The sequence below is a fragment of the Microcaecilia unicolor genome, chromosome 14 (genome assembly GCF_901765095.1).
Source record: "Microcaecilia unicolor chromosome 14, aMicUni1.1, whole genome shotgun sequence".
Taxonomy (NCBI): domain Eukaryota; kingdom Metazoa; phylum Chordata; class Amphibia; order Gymnophiona; family Siphonopidae; genus Microcaecilia; species Microcaecilia unicolor.
In genome coordinates, this window is record NC_044044.1 from 2,556,625 (window position 1) to 2,582,044 (window position 25,420).

General features: G+C 46.0%; 1 protein-coding gene across 2 annotated transcripts in view; it reads left to right on the plus strand.

Annotated features, from left to right (window-relative positions):
• Positions 1 to 25,420, plus strand: part of CLDN15 (claudin 15) — a 187,269-nt gene that overhangs the window by 78,723 nt on the left and 83,126 nt on the right. The window contains exon 1 of one of the 2 annotated variants that reach the window (XM_030187528.1): positions 331 to 685. The exons of the other annotated variant lie outside the window; for it this stretch is intronic. Within the exon in view, the coding sequence (XP_030043388.1) occupies positions 469 to 685 (217 nt within the window). The 5' untranslated portion in view covers positions 331 to 468. Of the gene's footprint in view, positions 1 to 330; positions 686 to 25,420 lie in introns of those variants that run through there. 2 annotated transcript variants of the gene reach the window in all.

Genomic DNA, 25,420 nt, shown 5'->3' on the forward strand with positions numbered 1-25,420 from the left:
CTGAGGAAATATTGGACTAGGTGACCATTGGTCACTCTGCTCAGTCTTTTTCTGTCACTGATTCAGATACCTGTTAGACATAGGAGCAGTTGAAAGTTAATACTATAAAGTCTCACTCTCTCTCTGTGAATTTTCAACAAATCTCAGCCGCAATCTTTCTGTCTGGCTCCCATTCTCATTAGACTAGGGGAAGGTTGCACATTCATACACGTACTACTAGCGGCAGTCTCCTGCTCTGTTTCTGTGGGCGTTTCCTTCCCTCAAGAATAGTTTCTCCGTCTTTCTTTGATTCCCGTTATGCTGTGGGAAGGTTGGACTTTTGTACAGTTACTGCCCTGCCTACGTCACTGGATTTTTCTGCCTTTACCTGCCTGCCTTTTGTGTCTTTCAACCAGTTCCTTGCTCAGATCCACTTCTCACACCTACTGACTGCTGTTACCCTTAATTGTTTCTCTTTTTTCTCCTGCCATGTCTGTCATCATAGAGACTGCTGGATTTTACTTTGGTATCATTGGCTCTGTGTTTCTGGGGATTGCACTGTTTAACCAGTACTGGAGGGTGTCTACTGTGGAAGGCAACGTCATCACTACATCCACGCTGTTCGAGAATTTGTGGCAGAATTGTGCCCTTGATTCTACAGGGGTCTACAACTGCCGGGACTTTCCATCCTTGCTGGCACTGTCAGGTCAGTGGCTGCCCCCTATGCAGGGTTTGAGCCAGTGGTGATAAGGGGAATTTTGATTCTTTTGGGTTCTGGATCCTACACTGGGAAATAACAGTACATCTCTTTTAGAGTCACCTCGTTTCAGTTAGACAGTCCCCTTCTCATAGTTCCCTCTGCTAGGAGAGAAAAAAAAAAAGAGAAAGACTTTATTCCTTAAAGCACGTGGCACAGTGAAATAAAAATGACAGCAATGCGCTGGGGTGGGCTTTATTCCCTGAATCAGGTGATACAGTGAGAGAGAAGTGATAGAAATATTTGGGGAAGGACTTTATTCTCGTCTGCATATGCTACAATATTCTAGGCTGGATAGAAATACCTGGAGATGGTCTTCATTCCCCATACTATAGAGTGAAACAGAAGGGACAAAAAAGCCCTGGGGATGTTCATTATTATGTGAACTCTGTGAAAGGATAAATTTACAAATTGGGACAGTCTGTATTCCTTGCACTATTTCATACAGTATATTGTCAATAGAAACAGAATAAAATAAAACATAGAAAAGAAAATAAGATGATACCTTTTTTATTGGACTAACTTAATACATTTTTTGATTAGCTTTCGAAGGTAGCCCTTCTCCGTCAGATCAGAAATAAGCAAATTTTGATAAGTAACAGCATATATAAGTGAAACATCCAACTATTTCAGTGACAGTCTGAAAGGATGAGGGAGGGGTGGTCTCCAATATAGCACCCTTCGTCACATTTTTTACACTGGATGACATATACAGCTTTGTCACCCTCTGATCACCTTGCATATATCTCCCTGACCCTCATCCTCTCAGCCCTCTCTCTCACCTAACCCACCCCTCCCTCATCCTTTCATCTCTCTATACAGTACGTGAAAAGCGATAGAAGCACCTGTAGATGGTTTTCTCCCCGTAGCATGCAATGAAGGGAGCTAGAACTGACAGAAATGTCAAGGGGTGGTCATTATCGTATACAGTATGTGAAACAGTGAAATATACGAGAGAGAAACTTGGGATGGATTCTCTAAGACATTTGATACAGGGAGAGATAAGGGATAAAAATGACCAGGGATGATCTTTATATAGTAACAAAGGGCCAGATTTTCTTCTTATTATTATTATTATTTAGCTCACATTTTCAGTAGCAGTTCAAGGCAAGTGACATTCAGGTACTGTAAGTATTTCCCTGTCTCTGGAGGGCTTACAGTCAAAGTTTGTACCTGAGGCAATGGAGAATTAAATGACAAGGAACATTAGTGGGATTTGAACTCTAACTTCCCTGGTTATCTATTGCTTAGGCTTCTCCTCCACTCCAAAAGCACTTATTTATGTAGTAGCAGCTGATATATGGATAAGTGCCCTATTTGCCAATATTCAGTGGCACTATCCAGAGTGTCTGTATATTCTTAGAGATCATTTTGCACTATCTGGATAGGTTCTGGGGTGGAATGAGAGCAGAGTGGGGGCTTTCTGCTTAATTCTATGACTAGTCGGTTATATTCAGTCACTATCTGCATAGTTATGCAGATAAATTTAGGCCCACAAAAAAACTATCCCAACATAACTCACATAGGTGTATGGATAGGGGCTGAATATCAACGTAAGCACAGAAGAGCACAGTCTTCGCAAACTCGAAATCACAAAGAACACAGCGAAGATGACACAAGGATATAGTTTTAGATGATGTAAAAAAAAGTCCAAGTTTATTGTGTAGCTCAATAGACATGATGAGTCCAAATAAATCAAGGAGACTTGACACGGCCGTGTTTAGTCGGCCTGCCTCAGGAGTCTTTAAGTTCTTAGGAATTATCCGTGGAAGGCTGTCGGTCTGCTATCGGATAAACAACCTTATGTGTGGAGCTCTCTGCTCGGAAAACTACGTTGTGTGGGGTCGGCAGTAGAATGTTGTCTCTCCAAAACGTAAAACGATTGGCTGAAACACGGCCATGTCAAGTCTCTAGGGGCTGAATATCACCACTATCTATAGAGCTAGTGGCATTCACCACTCTTCATGTATATTGAGTGCCACTCAATACTCAGAAAGTATGCTGCATATATGGAATAGGTTTAAATGCTGATTGTGGCATTTGAATACTGACTGGATAATAACATAATCCCATGTGATATATTATGATAGAAGGGATGTTCTTTATAGCTTGATACAATTAGATAAAATAGCCTTATTCACTACACCTTTTCCTACAATGTGATAAGAGGATAGAAAGGGTTGCAGTTATTACTTGTTTCTTGTGGTGAGGGATACAGTAAAACAGGAGGGACAGAAATATATGGAAAGATTTTGAAATGTAATTTGAGATAGAATAAAATCACTTGGGGGATATTGTTTATTCCTTGTATCTTGTGAGTGATCCTTATAAGTATCCAGCAGATAGCCAAGACCTGTCGCTTCTTCCTCTTTAACCAGCAAAATTCGCTCTCTCCTCTCTGAACACACCACCCGAACTCTCGTCCACGCTCTCGTTACCTCTCGCCTTGACTACTGCAACTTACTCCTCACCGGCCTCCCACTTAGCCATCTATCCCCCCTTCAATCTGTTCAGAACTCTGCTGCACGTCTCATATTCCGCCAGAACCGATATACTCATATCACCCCTCCCTCACTGGCTTCCATTCAGTTCAAGCTCCTCCTTCTTACCTACAAATGCACTCAGTCTGCTGCCCCTCGCTACCTCTCTACCCTCATCTCCCCTTACGTTCCCGCCCGAAACCTCCGCTCACAAGACAAATCCCTCCTCTCAGTGCCCTTCTCCACCACCGCCAACTCCAGGCTCCGCTCATTCTGCCTCGCCTCACCCTATGCTTGGAACAACCTTCCTGAGCCCTTACGCCAAGCCCCCTCCCTACCCATATTTGCTGAAAGCCCACCTCTTCAGTGCTGCTTTCGGCACCTAACTCTTACCTTTCAGGAAATCCAGACTGCCCCAATTTGACAGCCCCTATCGGACTGACTGTTCACTTGTCCTTTAGATTGTAAGCTGTTTGAGCAGGGATTGTCTTTCTATGTTAAATTGTACAGCGCTGCGTAACCCTAGCAGCACTTTAGAAATGTTAAGTAGTAGTAAGTAGTAAACACGTAGGAATGGTTGTCATTCTCTGTTGCATGTGACAACATTAGATGAAAATGTTAGAAATACCCGGGGTTGTGCTTTATTCTGTGAACCATATGATAATGTGAGATAGTGATGAAAATATCTGGGCATAATGTCTTATATGCAGTTCCACAGAGAGGGTCTGTCACGGTCGTCGTCGTCGCCGCCGACGTCCGTGCCTTGCTCGTCTGTGCTGTGTTCCTCCTTCTTACATACTAAAATTACCAGCAGTTCCAGTCAGTGACCTGTGGGGTCACTGTAGAGTGGTGGAGGCCAAGCTGGTGATGTCATCAGCAGTGTTGCCAGGTGGGCGGTTTTTGCCCGCGGCGGGTTGCGGTTTTTTGGGCTTCAGGGCGGTTTTTTCGGCCGCGGGGGGGCAGGGTTAGTGACGTTTTTGGGCTGGGTTAGTGACGTGGGAGGCGGGGCCGATGACGGGGAGGCGGGGCCGATGACGGGGGAGGCGGGGCCGGTGACAGCAGGGGCGGGGCCGGTGACGGCGGGGGCGATGACGCGGGGGTGGGGGTGTCAGGGGCGGGGTTTGAGTTTGGGCGGGTTTTGGGCGGTTTTTGTGCGGGATTGGGTGGAAAAAAATTTTCCACCTGGCAACACTGGTCATCAGCACTGAGCACTTCTTGCTTCTAAGAGTGCTCAGGGTTCTGGCAATTACCCTTGATTGGGCCCAGGGCCCACCTGGGGACCTGCTAGTTCCAACTTTGGTTCCTTTGTGAGGCCGTGCCCTGAAGCTTTGCTACAGCTTTTCCTTATGCTGTGTTCCTGTTGAGAACTGTTTCCAAGCCAGGGCGTCCCGAGGAGTAAAAGCTTGGCCTATAGCTTTTCCTTATGCTGTGTTCCTGTGACGCCTGCTTTCAAGCTTGGTAGTTCTGAGGAGTAATAGCTCTACCTTCAGCTTTCACCTTTGCTTGGGTCCAGTGAAGCCTGCTCCCAGGCCTGTGAGTCCAGAGCCTCCCGTGCCTCAGTTGAGATTCCAGTCGCCCACCGTGAGTCCTTATTTGCTGTATGCAGCAAGTGGCTTTGTGCTGTGTTTGGGACTATGTGGGCTGGATTATGATGCAGCGGCTGATGCCATGCTGTGAGGTATCTGTGGACGAGGGAGTGGTGCTTGGAGCGCGGAGGGGTCCGCATGGGCTGATCCTGGCCCTTGGGTGCTGTGCAGGGCCGTTGAGTGTTCTACCTTGGGAGCATCGGCTCAGGTTTGGCTTCTTTATCTTGCTTGCCTTGGGAGCATCTGGCTCAGGTGCCTCAGTGACTGTTTGCTTGTCTTAGGTGACATCCATAGTCTTCTGTGAGCGGGATGATCCGCTCTTGCCTCCACCTGCAGTGCAGGTCCTCAAGAGACTTTCTTTTCTCTTTGTTTTGCTTCTGCTCCTGCTGCACTCTGGTTTTGAGGGAGCTTGCTGCTGTTATTCTGTGGCTCTTCTGAGTGTACTGACAGAATGAACCCTTTTCTTAACCACTAGCGGTGTTACCTCCGTCAGCCAAGTATTGCCTGTTTGTCTTTGTCCCACAAGGGCGGGCCCTTTGCCTAGTCTGTTGTGTTCTACTGTATGCCATATGTTTGCATTGCTTTGCTAATATTGAGATGTGCAGCTAGGCTGCTTATGTTTGATTTCCCTATACAGCTAGGCTGTTTTACTTTATCTGTACGGTATACTTTATGCTTTGCATTGTGTTTGCTAGTATTGAGATGTGCAGCTAGGCTGCTTAAGATACAGCTAGGCTGTTTTACTTTTTTACTGCCTACTCCTTGATACACTGTCCTCACTTGGATTTCAGGGCTCTGTTCTTTCCTGGTTTTCTTCTTATCTCTCCCAGCATACCTTTAGTGTATACTTCTAGTGGATCCTCTTCTACTTCTATCCCACTGTCAGTTGGTGTACCTCAGGGATCTGTCCTGGGACCTCTTCTTTTCTCCATCTATACTTCTTCCCTTGGTACTCTGAACTCATCCCATGGTTTTCAGTATCATCTTTACGCTGATGACTCCCAGATCTACCTCTCCACACCAGAAATCTCAGCCGAAATCCAGGCCAAAGTATCAGCCTGCCTGTCTGACATTGCCGCCTGGATGTCTGAGCGCCATCTGAAACTAAACATGACCAAGACTGAGCTTCTTATCTTTCCCCCTAAACCAACCTCTCCTCCTCTATTCTCTATTTCTGTGGATAACACTCTCATCCTTCCTGTCTCATCAGCTCGTAACCTTGGGGTCATCTTTGACTCCTCCCTCTCCTTCTCTGCACATATTCAACAGACTGCTAAAACCTGTTTCTTTCTCTATAATATCAGCAAAATTCGTCCTTTCCTTTCTGAGCACACTGCCAGAACCCTCATCCACACTCTTATCACCTCTCGCTTAGACTATTGCAACTTGCTTCTCACAGGTCTCCCACTTAGCCATCTCTCTCCTCTTCAATCTGTTCAAAATTCTGCTGCACGACTAATATTCCGCCAGTGTCGTTATGCTCATATTAGCCCTCTCCTCAAGTCACTTCCTTGGCTTCCTATCATAGGCGTAGACTGGGGGGGGCGAGGGGGGGCAATGCCCCCCCAAACGACGCGAGGCGCCGCCGCGCCATTAGTTAAAAAAAAAAAAAAAACCACATGCAGGCAGGCACGCGCTCCTCTCGGTCCGCTTGGCTTCCCTGCCCTCTCTATCTGCGTCCCGCCTTCCTCTGATGTCATTTCCTTTCGGGCGGGACGCAGACAGAGAGGGCAGGGAAGCCAAGCGGACCGAGAGGAGCGTGTCCGTCTACCCCTCTCTCTTCCTCCCTCCCTCCGGCGCAGGCAGCAGTCTTCCAGCGTTCCTGGCAGCGGTAGCGTTGTACACGCTGCCTTTGGCTCTGCCCCGAAGCCTTCTCTTCAAGTTCCTGTTCCCGCATAGGTGGGAACAGGAACTTGAAGAGAAGGCTTCCGGGACAGACCGAAGGCAGCGTGTACGTCGCTACCGCTGCCAGGAACGCTGGAAAAGCTGAAGACTGTTGCCTGCGCCGGAGGGAGGGAGGAAGAGAGGGGGTAAACGGAGTCCCATCTTGGACCTCGCGGGGGGGGGGGAGCAGAGGGAAGATGGATGGGACTGGGAGGGGTGGGAAGCAGAGGGAAGGAGCAAGAGATGGATGGGCCTGGGAGGGGTGGGAAGCAGAGGGAAGGAGCAAGAGATGGATGGGACTGGGAGGGGTGGGAAGCAGAGGGAAGGAGCAAGAGATGGATGGGCCTGGGAGGGGTGGGAAGCAGAGGGAAGGAGCAGGAAATGAATGGGACTGGGAGGGGTGGGAAGCAGAGGGTAGGAGCAAGAGATGGATGGGACTGGGAGGGGTGGGAAGCAGAGGGAAGGAGCAGGAAATGAATGGGACTGGGAGGGGTGGGAAGCAGAGGGTAGGAGCAAGAGATGGATGGGACTGGGAGGGGTGGGAAGCAGAGGGAAGGAGCAAGAGATGGATGGGCCTGGGAGGGGTGGGAAGCAGAGGGAAGGAGCAGGAAATGAATGGGACTGGGAGGGGTGGGAAGCAGAGGGAAGGAGCAAGAGATGGATGGGCCTGGGAGGGGTGGGAAGCAGAGGGAAGGAGCAAGAGATGGATGGGCCTGGGAGGGGTGGGAAGCAGAGGGAAGGAGCAAGAGATGGATGGGCCTGGGAGGGGTGGGAAGCAGAGGGAAGGAGCAGGAAATGAATGGGACTGGGAGGGGTGGGAAGCAGAGGGAAGGAGCAAGAGATGGATGGGACTGCGAGGGGTGGGGAGCAGAGGGATGGACCAGGAGATGGATGGGATTGGGAGAGGTCAGGCACGGCAGAGGGAAGGAGCAGAAGATGGATGGGACGGAGGGATGGTGAGCAGAGGGAAGGAACAGAAGATGGATGGAACTGGGAGGGGTGGGAAGCAGAGGGAAGGAGCAAGAGATGGATGGGACTGGGAGGGGTGGGAAGGAGCAGGAGATGAATGGGACTGGGAGGGGTGGGAAGGAGCAGGAGATGAATGGGACTGGGAGGGGTGGGGAGCAGAGGGAAGGAGCAGGAGATGGATGGGACTGGGTGGGGTGGGAAGCAGAGGGAAGGAGCAGGAGATGGATGGGACTGGGTGGGGTGGGAAGCAGAGGGAAGGAGCAGGAGATGAATGGGACTGGGAGGGGTGGGAAGCAGAGGGAAGGAGCAGGAGATGGATGGGACTGGGTGGGGTGGGAAGCAGAGGGAAGGAGCAGGAGATGAATGGGACTGGGAGGGGTGGGAAGCAGAGGGAAGGAGCAAGAGATGGATGGGACTGCGAGGGGTGGGGAGCAGAGGGATGGACCAGGAGATGGATGGGATTGGGAGAGGTCAGGCACGGCAGAGGGAAGGAGCAGAAGATGGATGGGACGGAGGGATGGTGAGCAGAGGGAAGGAACAGAAGATGGATGGAACTGGGAGGGTTGGGGAGCAGAGGGAAGGAGCAAGAGATGGATGGGACTGGGAGGGTGGGGAGCAGAGGGAAGCCTACTGGAAAGAAGACACTGCATAAAACAGAAGACACTGGGATCAAAGCGAATAGAAAAACTAAATGATCAGACAACAAAGGTAAATAAAAGTATTTTATTCATAATTTATTAATTGAAATGTGTCAGCTTTTTGAAATATGCATCTGTGATATTTTGCCTGTAAATTTCATTTCCTTCCTCCATATTAGCATATTCATTTGCATATTTATATATGCAAATGATATGCTAATATGCTCCGCCCACTCTTTGCCCCCCCCAAATGAAACAGTCAAACTACGCCTATACTTCCTATCCATTTCCGCATACAGTTCAAACTCCTCTTATTGACCTATAAGTGCATTCACTCTGCAGCTCCTCAGTACCTCTCCACTCTCATCTCTCCCTACATTCCTCCCCAGGAACTCCGTTCACTGGGTAAATCTCTCTTATCTGCACCCTTCTCCTCCACTGCTAACTCCAGACTCCGTTCATTTTATCTTGCTGCACCTTATGCCTGGAATAGACCTCCAGAGCCGGTACATCAAGCTCCATCTCTGGCCGTCTTCAAATCTAAGCTAAAAGCCCACCTTTTTGATGCTGCTTTTAACTCCTAACCCTTATTCACTTGTTCAGAACCCTTATTTTATCATCCTTACTTTAATTTCCCTTATCTCTTGTTTGTCCTGTTTGTCCTAATTAGATTTAAGCTCTGTCGAGCAGGGACTGTCTTTTCAAGTGTACAGCGCTGCGTATGTCTAGTAGCGCTATAGAAATGATAAGTAGTAGTAGTAGTACTGTATACTTTATGCTTTGCATTGTGTCCGCTAGTAGTGAGATGTGCAGCTAGGCTGCTTATGTTTGATTTCCCTGTACAGCTAGGTTGTTCTCCTTTGCCTTATTCTATGTTTTAGCTAAGTTAGACTGTATAGCTAGGCTGCCTGTTTTCCTTGCTGTGCCATTTGGCTACCCTTTTAGCCCTGTGTTTTTGTTGCTAATAAAACTGCCTCAGTTCATCTCCACTTGTGGTCCGGTCCAGTTCTTGGGAGCACTCTTAGTTCTGAAGGGACTCGGTCTACCCAGAGGTGGTTGGGTGATTCTCACACGGCCACCTCTGGGCCAAGGGCTCACAAACGTCACGGGGTCAGCATGAAAAAAGTGCCTAAACAGAGGTACAGTGGAAGTTCAATGAACTTCTTTAATTCAGGATACAGAAATTTCAGATGCAACCCAGTTATCTACTGTAAGTTGTAGCTGAAAATAAACTTGAATCTATCCTGCTAAAATATAGCCAGCTAATTTTCAGCCATTATTAGCAAGGAAACGTAACTCAAAATTTGCCTTGCTAGGCCAACTTTCAACATCTGAACTATTGGACATTTTAATTCAAGGGGAGAATAAAGCCATTTTTGAAATGGAAAAACATCTATCTTTTGTTTTTCTGAAAATGGCTATTTTCTAGATGTTTTATGCTGAAAATGTTTATCTTTCTGGCCCATTTTTGAAAAAAACAACATCCATATGCAAAATGTGGAAAATCAAGCCATTGTGAAGTAGGAGGGGCCAGCATTTTTAGTAGACTGGTCCTCCTGACATTCAAGGAGAGCAGTAGGGCATTCTAGGGGGCACTGCAGTGTACGTCATATAAATGCTCCCAGGTACACATCTCACCATTACTCCCTTATGTTTTCTGCTGAGCCCTCAAAACCTACCAAAAACCCACTGTCCCCAACTGTACACCACTACAATAACCCTTATGGGTGAAGGGAGCACCTATATGTGAGTACAGTAGGTTTCTGGTGAGTTTGGGAGGGCTCACAGTTTCCACCACAAGTGTAACAGGTAGGGGCAGATATTGGCCTGGGTCCACCTGCAAACTTGCCAGGGTTCCGGTTAAGCCGCTGAATCGGGCGGCTTTTCGGAAACGGCTGTGGGGAATTTCCTAATCGCGTGGGTTGCGGGGATTTGGGCGGGTTTTCGAGCGGCCGCGGTGCGGGATTGGGTGGGTTTTCGCGGCCGCCGATTAGCCGGTTTTCCCGCTGCCGGGGCTTCTATTGGTCCAATTTGGTCCAATAGAAGCCTTTCAGGGGCGGGGTTGACATCAGGGGCGGGGCTAGTGATGCGGGAGGCAGGGTTAGTGACGCGGGGGGCGGGGTTCAAGGAGGCGGGGGTTGGCTGCGGGCGGTTTTTGGGCGGGTTTACGGCTGGTTTTGGGCTGGGAAAATTTTTCCCAGCTGGCAACCTTGTCCACCTGTCTACACTGCACCAACCAGTAGAGTATTCCAGGGATCTGCATGCTGCTCTAATAAACCTATTCATTACATCCAAAGCTATCATAGAGGCTTTTAGGCATGCCCCTGACATGCCCATTGTGATTTGGATGAACTGCAGACAAACTGCATAGATAACATCTGCAAAACAGGTTTTGAAAATACTGATTTGGACGTTTTTGTAAGAAAAACATCCAAATGTTGCTTTATGCCACATTGTAGATGTGAAATTAAGAGTTGTATTTTGCCAGTAGTGAGAGTAAGTACCCATTGCACTGGATCTAAATGACTTATATTTTAGTTAACCACGTAAAGTTAATTGAAGATACCTTCTGTTTGTTCATTGCTTGCCCTTTACACAGTGGTGTGGGTGAGTTCCCTTCTCACTTTCTTTTTCCGTAGGTTGAAAGCAGATCTTAGGTCTATGGAATCCAGTCCTCTCCAAGTTTCCTAAAATTCTCCCTCCATAGAAATTCATAGAAGGGCAGATTTACCTTTTTTCTTTGAAGTTGTTTACAGTTGTCTCTGTTGGCAAAATGTTTCATAATTTTACTGCTCTTTGTGAGAAAATAAGAAATGTGGAGGAGTAGCTTAATGATTAGTGTAGCAGACTGAGAACCAGTGAAGCCTGGTTTAAATCCCACTGCAGGTCCTTGTGATCATGGGCCTTGATTAACCCTCTATTGCCTCAGATGCAAACATAGGGGTTGATATTCAAAAGGATTTAACTAGTTAAACCCTGCTGAGCTGGCTGGCCACTGATCAGAAGCAGTTAACTGGACAGTGCTGCTGAATATCACCGCTAACTGACCACCCCCTAACTGGCTAGGTCAGTGGAGTGGCAACTTAGCAATATTCTGTTCACTAACCAGCTAAGTAAGTGCATAAAGTTAGGACAGCAAAACTTTATGCATTGTTTCCCAAACACCAGTCTGAACATTAGCATTGAATACCCAGGATTAGGTCAGCCCACAGCTGGAAGCGGCTTAGATTGCAAAACCTCCAGGGATAGGAAATGCCTCCTGTACCTGAATGTAACTCATCTTGAGCTATAACTGAAAACAAGGTGTAAGCCAAATCCAAAATCCCTTCCCAAATCCAGACTAATGCAGGTCTAGCATACCAGTATGGTGTTAAGGGGCATTCATCCCTGCAAGCCACTACAACCCAATGCCTAAGTAATCCCCATAAATGTAAAGGCACAGTCTTTTCTCTGGGCTACCACTGACCCATGACCTTAACATGGGATGTACTTCCTTCTGGGCCTAAAAGTGAAAGTGTTAAAACATGGATATTGCACTCTTCCTCAACCATCTGTGACTGTTGGAACTGAGGCTGCCAGGAGATGGGCTGCAGTTAAGTGCCAAGCTGGGAGTGGTTAGTAAGCTCTCTGCCTGGGAATGAGTGATGAGGGAAATTATTAAAGTAGTGTGAACAAAGGGATTCAAATCATTCCTAATGTAAGTAGCTGAGAGAGAAAGAAAGAGAGAGAGAGAGAACAGGCACGCAGTACTGGATCATCGGGTTTCACAGGCTCAGCAAGGTGTGCAGAAACAGGATATAAACACAAGCTATATATGCTGGGACTCTACACACATTCCTACATGGTATATTTTAGTGTATATGTAACATCATGAAAATTTAAACAGCAAGGCATAAAATACAAATACGCAATAAGACAGACCAAAAGATCATACTATAAAACTAAAATAGGGACAGATTACAAAGACACGAAGAAATTATACCAACTCGTGAACGAACTCCTAGACACCAATTTGGTCACTACATGGAATACAGACATCCCATCTACAGACAAACTTGCTAAGTATTTCAATGAAAAAATTGCAAACCTACACAACACGCTACTTCAGGTCAACACTGACATCAAAATCTTCCTTAATGAGTTGGACACAATTACTGGAGAATACCTGGCTGACCGAACCTGGTTAAAATTTGCCCTCCTTACCGTTGATGCAGTTGCACAGGCGATCAGCAGGTTCCCCAACACTCACTGTAAACTAGATACCTGTCCCAACTACCTAATGAAATCCACCCCTGACCGCTTAAAACTGCTTAAAACTCACCTCTTCAATGCTGCCTTCGGCGCCTAACCGCTCGAGAAATATAAAATACCCCAATCTATCCACCCTATCAGATTAACTGTTCACTTGTCCTCTAGATTGTTCACTTGTCCTTAGTTTGTTCTCTTGTCTTTTAGATTGTAAGCTCTTTGAGCAGGGACTGTCCTTCTATGTTTGAATTGTACAGCACTGCGTAACCCTAGTAGCGCTTTAGAAATGATTGTTGTTGTTGTTGTTGTTGTTGTTCATAGCAGACCTCACATCCCACCTAAACTACATGCTTCAGCAAGGTCTCTTCCCTAAGGAAAATGGCAACATCCTACTCACCCCGATACCAAAAGACACCAAGAAAAAAACAAATGAAATCACTAACTACCTTTCAGTAGCATCCATTCTGTTGTCAGTCAAACTGATGGAAAGTATGGTAGCCAAACAACTTACAGATTATATAAACAAATTCTCAATATTACACAAATCACAGCCAGGTTTTCGCCCCCTCCACAGCACAGAAACAGTACTACTCACTCTCCTAGCCAAATTCAAGCAGGAAATAGCAATAGGCAAAAATAATCTCCTCCTTCATTTCAACATGTCTAGTGCATTTGACATGGTAAACCATAATATATTAATAAGATTACTAGATAAGTCCTGGATTGGTGGAAACATGCTTAGCTGGATCAAGGGTTTCCTAACCATAAGAACATATCAAGTAAAATCAAAATCAATTTCACCCTTCTTACCGTCGAAACAGTTACCTAGGCGATTAGTAGGTTTTCCAACACTCATTGTAAACTAGATGCCTGTCCCAGCTACCTAATGAAATCCACCACTGACCGCTTCATAGCAGACTTCACATCCCACCTAAATTACATGCTTCAGCAAGGCCTCTTCCCTAAGGAAAATGGCAATATCCTACTCACCCCAATACGAAAAGATACCAAGAAAAAAACAAACGAAATGCATCTATCCCATTGGTGGTCAAACCAAACAACTTACAGATTACATAAACAAATTCTCAATATTACACAAATCACAGTCAGGCTTTTGTCCGCTCCACAGCACGGAAACAGTATTACTCACTCTTCTAGCCAAATTCAAGCAACAGGGAAAAACATCCTTATCCAATTCGACATGTCTAGTGCATTCGACATGGTAAACCCTAATATATTAATAAGATTACTAGATAAGTTCGGGATTGGTGGAAACATACTTAACTGGATCAAGGGCTTCCTAACCACAAGAACATATCAAGTAAAATCAAATTCAAACATATCATCACCATGGAAAGCAGACTGCGGAGTACCACAAGGATCACCGCTATCACCGATCCTCTTCAACCTAATGATGACCCCTCTAGCCAAGTCCTTATCTAACCAAGGCCTTAACCCTTTCATCTATGCAGATGATGTCACAATATTCATTCCTTACAAATCTAAACTGTGCTTTAGTCGTAATAAAAACATGTCTGGGTGAAAACATCCAAGTGTTCATCAGGGATGTTCTTGTTTTTTTTGATTATGGGTCAAGGACGTCCAAGTGTTAGGCACGCCCAAGCCCTGCCGCTACACCTCCGACACACCCCCTTGAACTTTGGCCGTCCTTGCAACGGAGTGCAGTTGGGGACGTCCTAAATCGGGTTTCGATTATACCGATTTGGACGTCCCTGGGAGAAGGATGCCCATCTTCTGATTTATGGCGAAAGACGGACGTCCTTCTCTTTCGAAAATTAGCCAAATTATCACCCCAAGCACGGAGTCATTTGTTCTATTTGTAATCTTGATTTTCTTGAAATGTGCTAAGTGTTTGTGCGGGAAGGGATGTGGGATGGATTGGGGGGCGGAGACAAAATTATTGTACATTATTCACTTTTCAATGAAGTGAACAATGTTATATTCAGTCTACTCTTATAGTCACTAAATCTGTAACAGAGGAATGTCATCTTACAATAAAAAAAAATTCAAATATAAAATTAAGATCCCGAGCTGATAAATGTTTTCAGTGCCCAGGTCTGGTGCACTGTTTCCTTAGCGGCCATAGATAAATTAGCCCCAATAAAAGCGAAGCAATCCACTAGAGTCAGACAATCTCCTTGGAATACTGATAAACTGAAAATTATACAGAAGGAATGATAGCAAAAGACAGATTTTTTTCTTTTTTTTTTTTTTTATAAATCATCTTTATTGGCATACATTCAAAAGAAGTACAAACAAATAAGTCCATCACACACCAGGAAACATGATTCTACACATAGGGTTCTTTTTACAAAGGCACAGCAAGACGGCACGACTACTGGCGTACCGCAGGAGCCGGCGGTTAAGCCGCACCCATTGTGCACCATTTCCTGCTTGAAAAAAAGTATTCTTTTTTTTATTTGGTGCAGGGGGCTTACCCAGCAGTACGGTGCTGCCTGGTTACCGCCAGATTAACGCTGGATCTCCCCCAGGAAATGACTGCGCAGCAAGTGTGTACTTACTGCACAGCCATTTCTTTTCTTTTTTTTTAAGGAAAATACCTGCAGCGGTAAAAGGGGCCTTGGCATGTGGAAAAAATGTGCGCCAATGCCACCACAGGGCCCCTTTTACCACAGCATAGTAAATGGACCCCATAAAACACTAAACAAAAAGACTAAGACCACATGTGATGTACTCTTATCAACATGTGTAATGTCTAAATCGAGGCGTGTCAGAATTCTCTGGATATTATATATGATAAAGAATCCTGCCAAAATAAAGTAATTTTCTGTTATATTCCACAGCTAACAGTAGATAACTAATGACAAAGAACAAATAGGAAATAACAGTAATTCCCCCTCCCTTCCACCTGCCCACCCCAAGTAGTGGTCTGCTAAAATACATTGTAATTTGGCAGCTTAAGATATAAAAGGTGTAAAAAGAATATGTCCAAAACATAGGTTTAATAAAATATAGAGAGTAGAACAATGTATCTATTCAACAGTATTCTGCAATCTTTGTGTGGGAGTGCCAATAAGGTTCCTATCAGGCTCATTTTCGAAAGAGAAGGACGCCCATCTTTCGACACAAATCGGAAGATGGGCGTCCTTCTCACAGGGTTGTCCAAATCGGTATAATTGAAAGCCAGTTTTGGGCGTCACCAACTGCTTTCCGTCGCAGGGATGGCCAAAGTTCAAGGGGGTGTAACAGAGGCGTAGCGAAGGTGGGACTTGGGTGTGCCTAACACATGGACATCCTCGACCCATAATGGAAAAAAAGGGTGTCTCTGACGAGCACTTGGACGACTTTACCTGGTCCTGTTTTTCTTACGACCATGCCACAAAAAGGTGCCCGAACTGACCAGATGACCAGCGGAGAGAACTGGGGATGACCTCCCCTTACTCCCCCAGTGGTCACTAACCCCCTCCCACCCTCAAAAAATATCTTTCAAAATATTTTTTGCCAGCCTCAGATGTCATACTCAGGTCCGTGACAGCAGTATGCAGATCCCTGGAGCAGTTTTAGTGGGTGCAGTGCACTTTAGGCAGGTGAACCCAGGCCCATCTCCCCTACCTGTTACGTTTGTGGAGGAAACAGCGAGCTCTCCAAAACCTACTACTACTACTTAACATTTCTAGAGTGCTACTAGGGTTATGCAGCGCTGTACAGTTTAACAAAGATGGACAGTCCCTGCTCAAAGGAGCTTACAATCTAAAGGACGAAATGTCAAGCTGGGGCAGTCTACATTTCCTGAATAGAGGTAAAGTGGTTTGAAGACGAGGCTTCTCTGCCCGCTCTCCATCAGGCCTCACTGGCCTCTGGCTCCCAAGCAGGACTCCAGCCGGTCTCTTCCCAGTATCCTAAACACGCCAATCTCAAGATCCTGGGCCCCCTTTTCCACTCAGGGTGAGCTCCAGGGAATATGCAGATTAGATGCAAATTACTCAAGTCCAATACAGCATATTCATCAATCACCTCTTTATTCCAGCCCCCTGGGGCACACTTCTTCCAGCTTAAAACACTTTCCTTCTTCCAGCTTAAAACATTATCACAAGCTTCAAACACTTTCACAGATCTTCCCACTGAGCCTCACACCCATAGACACCTGGGCTCAGTGCTAACAGCCTTCTGTCCTCCAGCCCCTGGCTGCTAGTTCCTTGGTCTTCTTACACAGTTCTATATACAACAGACTAACACAACAGTCTCTCTAGAGCCCGGCCAGTACCTTCAGGGAATCCTCTTTCCTCATCTGCCAGCTCTCCCATTCCTTTCTCTTCCCTTCTCCTTTCCAAACTCAGGCAGGTATAACATGGGTGACTAACTTCTACAACCCTTTAGGCTCTTCCCCCTAATTCCAGGTAGGACCCAGCCCATAACAACCTTCACCTGTTTCCAACCCAGGACTCTCCCAGGTCCTAGCGACCTCCATCTCGACCTTCCCCTACTGGTTCCCTCTAGTGACCCATCCTAAGCATAAGCATTTGCCCCATTTCTATGGGAACAGCACCACCTAGTGGCCTACCCAGGATACGACAGCCCCTTATCCTTCACAGTGGTTAGGTGCTGAAGGAGACATTGAAGAGGTGGGCTTTGAGTAAGGATTTGAAGATGGGCAGGGAGGGGGCCTGGCGTATGGGCTCAGGGAGTTTATTCCAAGCATGGGGTGAGGCGAGACAGAAAGGGCGGAGCCTGGAGTTGGCGGTGGAGGAGAAGGGTACTGAAAGGAGGGATTTGTCTTGAGAGCGGAGGTTACGGGTAGGAACGTAAGGGGAGATGAGGGTAGAGAGGTAAGGAGGGGCTGCAGATCGAGTGCATTTGTAGGTTAGTAGGAGAAGCTTGAACTGTATGTGGTACCTGATCGGAAGCCAGTGAAGTGACTTGAGGAGAGGGGTGATATGAGTATATCGGTCCAGGCGGAAGATAAGACGTGCAGCAGAGTTCTGAACGGACTGAAGGGGGGATAGATGGCTAAGTGGGAGGCCAGTGAGGAGAAGGTTGCAGTAGTCAAGGCGAGAGATAATGAGAGAGTGGATGAGAGTTCGGGTGGTGTGGTCAGAGAGGAAAGGGCGAATTTTGCTAATGTTATATAGGAAGAAGCGGCACGTCTTTGCTATCTGCTGGATATGCGCAGAGGAGAGGGAGGAGTCGAACATGACTCCGAGGTTGCGGGCCGATGAGACGGGGACGATGAGGGTGTTATCAACTGAGATAGAGAGTGGAGGGAGTGGAGAAGTGGGTTTGGGTGGGAAGACAATAAGCTCACCACAAACCCACTGTACCCACATCTAGGTGCCCCCCTTCACCCGTAAGGGCTATGGTAGTGGTGTACAGTTGTGGGTAGTGGGTTTTGGGGGGCTCAGCACACAAGGTAAGGGAGCTATGTTCCTGGGAGCAATTTATGAAGTCCACTGCAGTGCCCCCTAGGGTGCCCGCTTGGTGTCCTGGCATGTCAGGGGACCAGTGCACTACAACTTCTGTTTGTTTTAAATCTATCATATTCTAGTTTCATCTTGTGTCCCCTGGTTCTATTGTTGTTTGAAAGTGTAAACAAACGCTTCACATCTGTCCACTCTACTCCGCTCATTATCTTGTAGACTTCTATCATATCACCCCTCAGCCGCCTTTTCTCCAAGCTGGAGAGCCCTAACCTTCTCAGCCTTTCCTCATAGGGAAGTCGTTCCAAGTATGTTTGAATCATCTTTATTTTTATCCACACATACAGTCTGCAATGTTCCAGTGATATAAGCCATACAACCAAGAACAAGATAACATCCCCCCACCTTTCCCCTAAAACCCCCTCCCTTTGTACCATACCAATCTGAACAACATTGAGACTCCATGAGGAGAAAGAACACTCTAGTTAAGAATTCTACTACGCGCTGCTGGCTGCAGGGTGGCCCAGAAGTGTTCCCAAATCTGCTGAAAACGTCTGCCTTCCACAGAAGAAATGTCCTTAATACCACAGCATTCCAATTTTAAGAGATCAATCATTTGCATGCGCCACATCTCCACTGATGGTTTGTATGTCTTTCTCCAACAAAACAATATAGCTTTTTTCCCCCATCAAGGTAACTTTCTGCAAAAAAACATTTAAAACCCGGGGGGTGTCGGTTTGGCATATTTATATACATCAAACAGTAACAAAGGGTGTAACGCCACTTGGCATTTCCAATAAGTGTGCACTGCATCTAATAGCTGTGTCCAAAATTGAATGATTTTGGGGCATGTCCAAAACCTGTACCCCAGTGTTGGTGGATCCTGTTTGCACTTTGGACAGGCCCCCATGGAGCCAAATGCTGCCCGATAAGCTATTATTGGAGATATGTATAGACGTAATGCAAATTTATACTGCAGCTCCAAATAGCTTATAAAAGGAGAGCGTTGTTGCAGACTTAAAACATGTTGTCTAAACAGGTCCTCAGTCAAGTCCACTTGTAGTTCCATAGCCGATACTTGTGCAATCTTCTTGAAGTCCAAGTCCTCAGTCGTATCTCTCAGGTATCTATGATGAAATCTTAATGGAATTACATCTGTTATACCACAACTTGTATTCTCTGTGCTATACCTTGTAACCCCTATTACTATGTAAGCCGCACTGATCCTGCCTCGAGTGGGAAAGCGCGGGGTACAAATGTAACAAATAAATTACGAGATCCTAGTGTGAGTGCTGTGTTCAGAGTATCTTGTACATCTTCACATAAATTAATCCAGCCCAAAGAGAAGACATCATGGTGTAGTTGTGAGTAAGCAAACCAGTCTGAAGGTAGCAATGCAAAGTCTCGTTGCAATTCCGCAAAGTCTTTCATTTTCCCCTCTTAATTAAGAAGTTGGCTGAAATAAAGTAGACCTGATCTCCAGCACACGAACACAGGGGAATCTGTGCCAACTGGAAAGTCTGGATTTTAAGCTATTAGGGCTAAAAGAAACGCCTTCAGAAAATGGAAGAAGGAACCGTCTGAAAATAACAAGAAGCAACAAAAGGAGTGTCAAAGCAAATGCAAGGCGCAGACAAAGAAGGCCAAGAGGGATTTCGAAAAAAAAGATAGCATTAGAGGCAAAAAAAACAGTAAAATTTTTTTTAGGTATATTAAAAGCAGGAAGCCGGCAAAATAATTGGTTGGACCGCTAGATGACCGAGGAGTAAAAGGGGCAATCAGGGAAGACAAAGACGTAGCGGAGAGATTGAATGAATTCTTTGCTTCGGTCTTCACCGAGGAAGATTTGGGTGGGATACCGGTGTTGGAAATGGTATTTCAAGCGGACGAGTCAGAAAAACTTACTGAATTCACAGTAAACCTGGAGGACGTAATGGGGCAGTTCAGCAAACTGAAGAGTAGCAAATCTCCTGAACCAGATGGTATACATCCTAGAGTGGCCTAGTGGTTAGGGTGGTGGACTTTAGTCCTGGGGAACTGAGGAACTGCGTTTGATTCCCGGCACAGGCAGCTCCTTGTGACTCTGGGCAAGTCACTTAACCCTCCATTGCCCGCCGCATTGAGCCTGCCCTGAGTGGGAAAGCGTGGGGTACAAATGTAACAAAAAATAAATAAAAATGAGCTTGCAGAGCTACTGTTAGTGATATGCAATTTATCCTTAAAATCGGGCGTGGTACCGGAAGATTGGAGGGTGGCCAATGCAACGCAGATTTTTAAAAAGGATTCCAGGGGAGATCTGGGAAATTATAGACCGGTGAGTCTGACGTCGGTGCCGGGGAAAATGGTCGAGGCTATTATTAAAAACAAAATTACAGAGCACATCCAAGGACATGGATTACTGACACCAAGTCAGCACGGCTTTAGTGTGGGGAAATCTTGCCTGACCAATTTACTTCAATTCTTTGAAGGAGTAAACAAACATGTGGACAAAGGGGAGCCGGTTGATATTGTGTATCTGGATTTTCAAAACACGTTTGATAAGTTAACTCATGAAAGGCTACAGAGGAAATTGCAGGGTCATGGGATAGGAGGAAATGTCCTATTGTGGATTAAAAACTGGTTGAAGGATAGGAAACAGAGAGTGGGGTTAAATGGGCAGTATTCACAATGGAGGAGGGTAGTTAGTGGGGTTCCTCAGGGGTCTGTGCTGGGACTTCCGCTTTTTAACATATTTATAAATGACCTAGAGATGGGAGTAACTAGTGAGGTAATTAAATTTGCTGATGATACAAAGTTATCCAAAGTCGTTAATTCACAAGAGGATTGTGAAAAATTACAGGAGGACCTTACGAGACTGGGAGACTGGGCGTCTAAATGGCAGATGACGTTTAATGTGAGCAAGTGCAAAGTGATGCATGTGGGAAAGAGGAACCCGAATTATTGCTACGTCATGCAAGGTTCCACGTTAGGAGTCACAGACCAAGAAAGGGATCTAGGTGTCGTCGTTGATGATACGTTGAAACCTTCTGCTCAGTGTGCTGCTGCAGCTAAGAAAGCAAATAGAATGTTAGGTATTATTAGGAAAGGAATGGAAAACAAAAATGAGGATATTAAAATGCCTTTGTATCGCTCCATGGTGCGACCGCACCTTGAATATTGTGTTCAATTCTGGTCACCGTATCTCAAAAAAGATATAGTGGAATTAGAAAAGGTGCAGAGAAGGGCAACGAAAATGATAAAGGGGATGGGATGACTTCCCTATGAGGAAAGGCTAAAGTGGCTCTTCAGCTTGGAGAAAAGGCGGCTGAGGGGAGATATGATAGAGGTCTATAAAATAATGAGTGGAGTGGAGCGGGTAGATGTGAAGTGACTGTTTATGCTTTCCAAAAATACTAGGACTAGGGGGCATGCGATGAAGCTACAATGTAGTAAATTTAAAAAGAATCGGAGAAAATATTTCTTCACTCAACGTGTAATTAAACTCTGGAATTCGTTGCCAGAGAATGTGGTAAAGGCAGTTAGCTTAGCGGAGTTTTAAAAAGGTTTGAACAGCTTTCTAAAGAAAAAGTCCATAGACCATTATTAAATGGATTTGGAGAAAATCCACTATTTCTGGGATAAGCAGTATAGAATGTTTTGTACTTTTTTGGGATCTTCCGAGGTATTTTTCACCTGGATTGACCACTGTTGGAAACAGGATGCTGGGCTTGATGGACCTTTGGTCTTTCCCAGTATGGAAATACTTATGTACTTATGAAGTCTGGGACGCCTGCCTCTCAATAAAAACTCTGAATTGCCTTATTCAGTATCCGCTCTTCCTGTTGCTTCAAAAATAATGGTAGCATTTTAAACACGTACAGCCAGCGGGGGGCCAACATCATATTAAACAATGAGATTCGTCCTAACAAGGAGAGAGGGCCGGCACCCCTGAGATTTAACATATGTTTGGTTTCTGCCAGCAGAGGGAGTACATTCTGCTCATATAATTTTGATAAATTATTTGGAATTGTAACCCCTAAATATTTAATATGCTGTCGGCCCAACTGTAAAGGGAACCACCCCCTCCGTGTCCGTTGGGCCTCCTAAATCAAGAGGAGGTCCAGCGATTTAGTCATTTAATTGGAACCCTGAGAGTACCCCTATAGTCTGCTATAGTCTGTAAAAGATGCATAAGAGAGCGCTGAGGGTCATCTAAAGTCAAAATAAGATTATCTACGTATTCTAATACCGTCCATGTATGATCCCGGAGACGCACTCCTTTTATCTCAAGAGTGATTCCAAAGAAAAGAGAGCAATAGAAATAAAACAAAATAAAACATGGAAAAGAAAATAAGATGATACCTTTTTTATTGGACATAACTTAATACATTTCTTGATTAGCTTTCGAAGGTTGCCCTTCTTCGTCATATCGGAAATAAGCAAATGTGGACTAACACAGCTACCACACCTCTCTACTCAAAGAAAGGAGAAAAAGCAGCGTGGATAATGGGCATCCCTGATGTGTTCCTCGCCCTATAGGAAACACTCCCGTTCACACTCCATTCACTAATAATGCTGACTGAGGCGAGGAATATAATGTCAAAACTGCTTGCAGAAACCAGCCTTGTAACCCCACCCAACACAGTGTGGCAAACAAAAAGGGCCACAACACTCTATCAAATGCTCTCTCTGCATCCAGGCTCACTATCATGTAGGAGGCCCCTGTCGCTCTCCCATGTAGCATAACTACTATCAGTTTGCCAACACTGAGCACCGATTGGCGACCCCGTACAAAACCAACCTGGTCATCAACTATTAGTTGAGATAACAGCGGGGCCAGGCGGTCTGCCAAGATCCTGGACAAAAATTTAGTGTCTACATTAATCAAAGATATGGGGAGGTAGGAGCCTGGTTGAGTTTGCGCTTGCCCAGGCTTAGGAATAAGACTTATGAGAGCTATATTGGCGTTCTGGGGGAACCTCCCCTCCTCCACTACCATATTATAAAAATCTAATAGTGGGCCCATAACCTGATTTTGCAATATCTTGTAGAACTCGCTCGTACACCCATTGGGACCCAGAGCAGAGAAAAGTTTTAATGCTTTAATGGCTCGCTGCAATTCTTTTGCTGTCACCGGTTGATTAAAGGACTCTAACGCCTCCACCGAGAGGCTGGGCATGCTCAAAGGTAGCTGTGTATGTTTCTACTTCTTTGCTTGAGGTTTCTGGTGCATATAAAGCTAAGAAATGTTGTCGGAAGATCTCTACTATGTCCTCTAACTTGGTGGAGGTAGCTCTGGATTGATTGAGTAGAACTGAAATGAAATGAGACCACCTTGTTTTTTTAACTATCCTTGCCAACAGCCCTCCTACTCTTTCCCCATGTTTTAGAATTTATACTTGCGATAGATCAACGTTTTCGCCATTCTATCATGCAGCAAGCTATTGAGGGCTGACCTAGTTGCTAACAGGGTGTCATACAATGATGGTGTAGGATTTCTAGCATATCTACGCTTAAGTGCCTGCAGTTTATTTTCCAGGTCCACTATATCCTGCGCAATGCGATGGTTCTGCCTACTAAAATAAGCGATTATGTCTCCCCTTAAAACCACCTTGGCTGTCGGCCAGAACAGCATCGGGTCATCCATTTAGCCTGTAAATGCTGGGTAAACTCCTTGGAGGAGAACAGATAAGCCAGGAACCACCAACCCAAAATAGAGTGTTGCCTCCAGATCTACCCAGATCAGCGCGTGGTCCGAGATCTCCTCTGGCCCTATTGTAGCAGAAAGCGTCTGAGAAAACAGGCTCTGTGATAATAATATGTAATCTAAGCACGACTGAGTCCTGTGTGCTTGAGAGATGTGTGTGAACTCTTTGTCATTTGGATGTAATAACCGCCACGGATCTACCAGTCCCATCGCGGTGCAGAATAACTCCACCTCCGAAGGGACCAGCCTCGCCCGAGTTTGCGTGGGGCCCGTTTGATCCACATCTGGGTCAAACACGGAATTCATGTCCCCCACTATAATTATTGGCAGGTTCCGGCATCTCTGACAACAAGCAAGTAGCCGAGCGTAAATGGTCTTGTCAGGTCTTGCTGGTGCATACACCGCTACCAGCAACACCTCCCTGTCCTGCAAATTAAGTTGAAGTCCCACATTTCTGCCTTCAGAATCTTTAAATTATAATTTGGCTTGTCAGGCTAGAGATCTATGCAATAAGATTGTCACCCCTCCTCGGCAACCCTCTGCAGGTGAATCAAAGGCCTCCCCCACCCACTGACAATGCAGCTTATTATGCTCCTCTGTAGAAAGCCTCGTCTCCTGCAAGCAGGCTATATCAGTGTTATGCCTTTTCAGTGCTGACAAAATTTTGGCTCTCTTAACAGGGGAGGTAATCCCACAGACGTTCCACAAGACTACTCGAATTGAGCGCCCTAAGGGTTTAGCCAGCATCTCTGAAATAACACCGTACTGAAACAACTATCCTCTGCATCAGCCCCAGGAGTGCAGCAGGTAGATGTGAAGCGTCTGTTTATGCTTTCCAAAAATACTAGGACTAGGGGGGCATGTGATGAAACTACAGTGTAGTAAATTTAAAACAAATCGGAGAAAATATTTCTTCATTCAACGTGTAATTAAACTCTGGAATTCGTTGCCGGAGAACGTGGTGAAGGCGGTTAGCTTGGCAGAGTTTAAAAAGGGGTTAGACGGTTTCCTAAAGGACAAGTCCATAAACCACTACTAAATGGACTTGGGAAAAATCCACAATTCCAGGAATAACATGTATATAATGTTTGTACGTTTGGGAAGCTCGCCAGGTGCCCTTGGCCTGGATGCTGGGCTCGATGGTCTTTTCCCAGTGTGGCATTACTTATGTACTTATGTACATATATGAGCATATTACAAATTGAGTAAAATAATCACTAGATTGAAAGTGAATGATACATACCTGTAGCAGGTGTTCTCCGAGGACAGCAGGCTGATTGTTCTCACGACTGGGTGACGTCCGCGGCAGCCCCCACCAACCGGAAAGAAGCTTCACGGGACGGCCGGCACGCAGGGCACGCCCACCGCGCATGCGCGGCCGTCTTCCCGCCCGTGCGCGGCCGCTCCCGCCAGTTGAAATAACAAGCAATGAAGAACATGAAAACGCAACTCCAAAGGGGAGGAGGGAGGGTAGGTGAGAACAATCAGCCTGCTGTCCTCGGAGAACACCTGCTACAGGTATGTATCATTCACTTTCTCCGAGGACAAGCAGGCTGCTTGTTCTCACGACTGGGGTATCCCTAGCTCTCAGGCTCACTCAAAACAAGAACCCAGGTCAATTGAACCTCGCAACGGCGAGGGTACAACAGAAATTGACCTACGAAGAACAACTAACTGAGAGTGCAGCCTGACCAGAATAAATTCGGGTCCTGGAGGGTGGAGTTGGATTTACACCCCAAACAGATTCTGCAGCACCGACTGCCCGAACCGACTGTCGCGTCGGGTATCCTGCTGGAG